The sequence below is a fragment of the Rana temporaria genome, chromosome 1, assembly GCF_905171775.1.
Source record: "Rana temporaria chromosome 1, aRanTem1.1, whole genome shotgun sequence".
NCBI lineage: Eukaryota > Metazoa > Chordata > Amphibia > Anura > Ranidae > Rana > Rana temporaria.
In genome coordinates, this window is record NC_053489.1 from 48,179,427 (window position 1) to 48,184,027 (window position 4,601).

The 4,601-nt window shown below is 44.0% G+C and overlaps 1 protein-coding gene across 1 annotated transcript in view; it reads left to right on the forward strand.

The window, feature by feature from the left end:
- The first annotated feature begins 701 nt into the window (after positions 1 to 701).
- Positions 702 to 4,601, forward strand: part of ONECUT2 (one cut homeobox 2) — a 68,210-nt gene continuing 64,310 nt past the window's right edge. Inside the window, exon 1 of the mRNA XM_040337507.1 lies at positions 702 to 1,813. Coding sequence (XP_040193441.1) covers positions 742 to 1,813 — 1,072 coding nt within the window. The 5' untranslated portion in view covers positions 702 to 741. The remainder of the gene's footprint in view (positions 1,814 to 4,601) is intronic.

A 4,601-nucleotide genomic window follows, 5' to 3' on the forward strand; every position in this document is an offset into this window, starting at 1 on the left:
ATATATATATATCAATAAATAAGGATATATTCCATAATATTCAATAATTCCATAAATAAAGATATATTCAATATATATTATATATATATTCCCATAAATATTATATTATTATATAATATTATATAAATATTGTCTGAAAGGTGTGTTGTTGTTTTTTTTAATATGAGCCAGGATTAATTGAAATATGTTAGATTTATGGTTTTTAATGCACCCTAATGCACTCCCAGGCACCTTTTCTCCAGTAATAAAAGGACACTGCAGCTTTAACAGTTCTTCCCTGCACAAAAAAGACTAGAGCAATGTGTAGAGACCTCTCAACCGGTCTTGAAACGGGCTAACCCCGCCCTCGCCCGCGGCCATTGGCTGGAAGCCCCCTGACAGAGCTCAGCCGAGGCCGGCGATTGGATGCGGCGCCCGTCCGCAAGGCTAGTCCAGCGGTTGGGCTAGGCTGCGCTTTCAGCAAAGCCATTCTGTGGACAGCTCCGGCTGCCTAAGCAGAAGACGTGAGAGGAGGAGAGGGCTGGGACATGGAGGAGCAGCACTGGCCCGCCTGACATCGCACACACACACACACACACATAGCCTTCCTCTGACCTGCACTCACCACTCACTTCTCACCTGCACTCACCTTCCAAGGCCTTACCCCTGACCCGCACTCACCCACACCCCCACCCATGGAATGAATGAACACTATAGGACGCCTTTAGATGCAGCCTAACCAAAGAGCTGGATGCCTGCGCCATGAACCCAGAGATGACAATGGACAGTATTGGCAGTTTGCATGGTGGGAGCAGCCATGATCAGGATCTGATGAGCAGCCACAGCCCTCACCATCACCATCATCACCACCACCACCGGAGGATCCACCAGGAGCTGTCCTCTCCATCGTCCAGGTCTGCTATGGTCTCCAGCATGGCTTCCATCCTGGATGGGACTGGGGACTACCGTCCCGAGCTGTCTATCCCCTTGCACCATGCCATGAGCATGCCCTGTGACTCCTCACCACCTGGGATGGGCATGAGCAGCACCTACACCACCCTAACACCACTCCAACCACTGCCCCCTATCTCCACCGTGTCTGACAAGTTCCACCACCCCCATCACCATCCCCACCACCACCACCATCACCACCACCAGCGCCTCTCTGGCAATGTCAGTGGTAGCTTCACCCTGATGAGGGATGACAGGGGCATCCCCTCCATGAACAATCTGTACAGCCCCTACAAGGACATGACTGGCATGGGGCAGAGCTTGTCCCCCTTGACAGGCACCCCTCTAGGCAATGGCTTGGGCTCCATCCACAACAGCCAACAGAGCCTGCACAACTATGGACCACCTGGGCACGACAAGATGCTCAGCCCAAACTTTGATGCCCACACTGCCATGCTGGCAAGAGGCGACCAGCACCTCTCCAGGGGCCTGGCTACCCCACCATCTGCCATGATGTCTCACCTCAATGGGATGCACCACTCTGTCCACCCGGGCCATGGCCAATCTCACGGGCCTGTGTTGACCTCCAGCCGTGACAGGCCACCCTCCTCCTCCGGGTCCCAGCTCAGCAACTCTGGACAGTTGGAAGAGATCAATACCAAAGAAGTAGCGCAGAGAATCACAGCTGAACTCAAAAGGTACAGCATCCCCCAGGCTATCTTCGCCCAGAGGGTGCTGTGCCGCTCGCAGGGTACCCTCTCAGACCTTCTAAGAAACCCCAAACCTTGGAGTAAACTGAAATCTGGCAGGGAGACCTTCAGGAGGATGTGGAAGTGGCTGCAGGAGCCTGAATTCCAAAGAATGTCGGCTCTCAGGCTTGCAGGTGAGTGGTGACCACCAGGGGTCTTCAAAATGACCACCAAAGGTGCCACTGAGGACATTGCTCAGTGTGCCATCACTGGAACTAGTAATGGCATCAGTGAAGTGGGAGTAGATAGCAATCAAAACAGGACAAGAGATTAATCCTTGTGTCAATAGGCAATGATGTGCCATGAGGCTTTAGTAGGCATGTGTGGCATCAAAGGCACTTATTGGCATTCATTGGTTTTATTGTCTAAAGAAGGAAAGTGGTGGATCCTTGTGTCATTTGGGCAATGGTGTGCCATAAAGTCTTGGAAAACCTGTAGGTTGCATCAAAGGCACTTACATCACTATGGTAATGCTTGGCATTCGGTGGCTTTAATATTATTGTATTGTTGTATGAAGAAGGAACGTGGTGGATCCTTGTGTTATTTGGGCAATGGTGTGCCATAAAGTCTTGGAAAACCTGTAGGTTGCATCAAAGGCACTTACATCACTATGGTAATGCTTGGCATTCGGTGGCTTTAATATTATTGTATTGTTGTATGAAGAAGGAACGTGGTGGATCCTTGTGTTATTTGGGCAATGGTGTGCCATAAAGTCTTGGAAAACATGTAGGTGGCATCAAAGGCACTTACATCACTATGGTAATGCTTGGCATTCGGTGGCTTTAATATTATTGTATTGTTGTATGAAGAAGGAAAGTGGTGGAGCCTTGTGTTATTTGGGCAATGGTGTGCCATAAAGTCTTGGAAAACCTGTAGGTCGCATCAAAGGCACTTACATCACTATGGTAATACTTGGCATTCAGTGGCTTTAATATTATTGTATTGTTGTATAAAGAAGGAAAGTGATGGAGCTTTGTGTCATTTGGGCAATGGTGTGCCATAAAGTCTTGGAAAACATGTATGTGGCATCAAAGGCACTTACATCACCATGATAATGCTTGGCATTCGGTGGCTTTAATATTATTGTATTGTTGTATAAAGAAGGAAAGTGGTGGAGCTTTGTGTCATTTGGGCAATGGTGTGCCATGCAGCTTTAGTAGGCACAAATGTGGCATAAAAAGACACGTATAGGACCGTTGTAATTGCCTTTTAATTGCTTTAATATCAGTATATTGCTATCTAAAGAAAGCAAGTGTTTGAGCTTTGTGCCATTTGGGCATTGATGTGCCATGAAGTCTTAGGTGGCAACTAAGGAACTTATAGAGCCATGGTAATGCTTGGCATTCAGTGGCTTTAATATTAGTGTCTCCTATAAAGAAAGCAAGGCCTTGTGTCATTGGACAATGGTGTGATATGAAGCTTCAGTAGGCACATGTGTGGCATCAAAGGCACTTTTATAGTAATGCTTGGCATTCAATGGCTTTAGTATTAGTACATCGCTGCCTAAACAAGGCAAGTGCTTGAACCTTGTGCCATTTATGCATTTATGTGCCTTAATGGGCAACAATTAAAGCATTTTTTTTCTATGGAGTTGTAGTAAGGCATGGCATTGATGGCATCAGTAGATAACTGCCAGCTGGACCCGTTCTGTAATTTGGGAAAATGATGTGCCATGGAGCTTTTGTAGGCACACATGTAGTAGAAAACATAGATTGTGGTCTGCCTAAGTAAAGTTTTGGCTTTAAATTGACTAAAAATTAACCATATCACTGTTCAAAGAAGGCAACTGCTTGATCGTTGTGTCATCCAGGGCAATTGTGAGCCATCAAGTTTAAATGGGCACATATGCAACATAAATAGCACTATTTTGTCTATAGAACTCTAGTAATCATTGGCATTAAATGGGCACATATAGGCAACATAAATAGCACTATTTTGTCTATAGAACTCTAGTAATCATTGGCATTAAATGGACACATATAGGCAACATAAATAGCACTATTTTGTCTATAGAACAGTAATGATTGGCTTTGAATGGGCACACATGGGCAACATAAATAGCAATATTTTGTCTATAGAACTATAGTAATGTTTTGGCTTTAAATTGGCACATAGGCAACATAAATGGGACTATTTTGTCAATAGAACTATAGTAATGATTTGGCTTTAAATAGGCACATGGGCACTATTTTGTCTATAGAACTATAGTAATGCTTTGGCTTTAAATTGGCACATGGGCACTATTTTTTCTATAGAACTATAGTAATGCTTTGGCTTTAAATGGGCAACATAAATAGCACTATTGTGTCTATAGAACTATAGTAATGATTGGCTTGGCTTTAGTATCAGTATATCACTTGCTAAAAGGACTGGTTAATCTTATTGTCATTTAGGCAAGCCTTTGTCAGCACATATTTTAAGTATATTTGTTGTAGAATGTTAATTCATATTAATTGTGGTGTTTGGTTGCATCGTCATAGAGTGGCCACTTGCAGGGAACTAAAAGTCCCAGCAATGACCATAGTGCTGAAATAAATATACAGCCCCATAATAAACCTAACACTTTTGCACCCTATAAATGAGAGTGGTGCATGGTTCTGTCTTTTCTGTTGCTACTTATACACTATTACAGTTTAGTCTACTTATGGAGTTAAAGTCACCTAAAAAAAAAAAAAACAATAACAAACCCCAAAGCTTGCAATCGATTGAAGGTACTGTACATTGTTCATCATGTGCATTGTGGATCGCCGCGCCCCCTCTAGTGGTTGGTTGATGAATCGCACCCATCTATTGTTCTGAGCCTAAGATCTTGAGTGCTATGGAAAAAAATATAAAAGCGATGTAAACATTATTTATTATTTATGAAATTCAGTGCGAAGATAGTGTTTGATGACGTTGCAATGTGCTGCAATCTCAGTATAT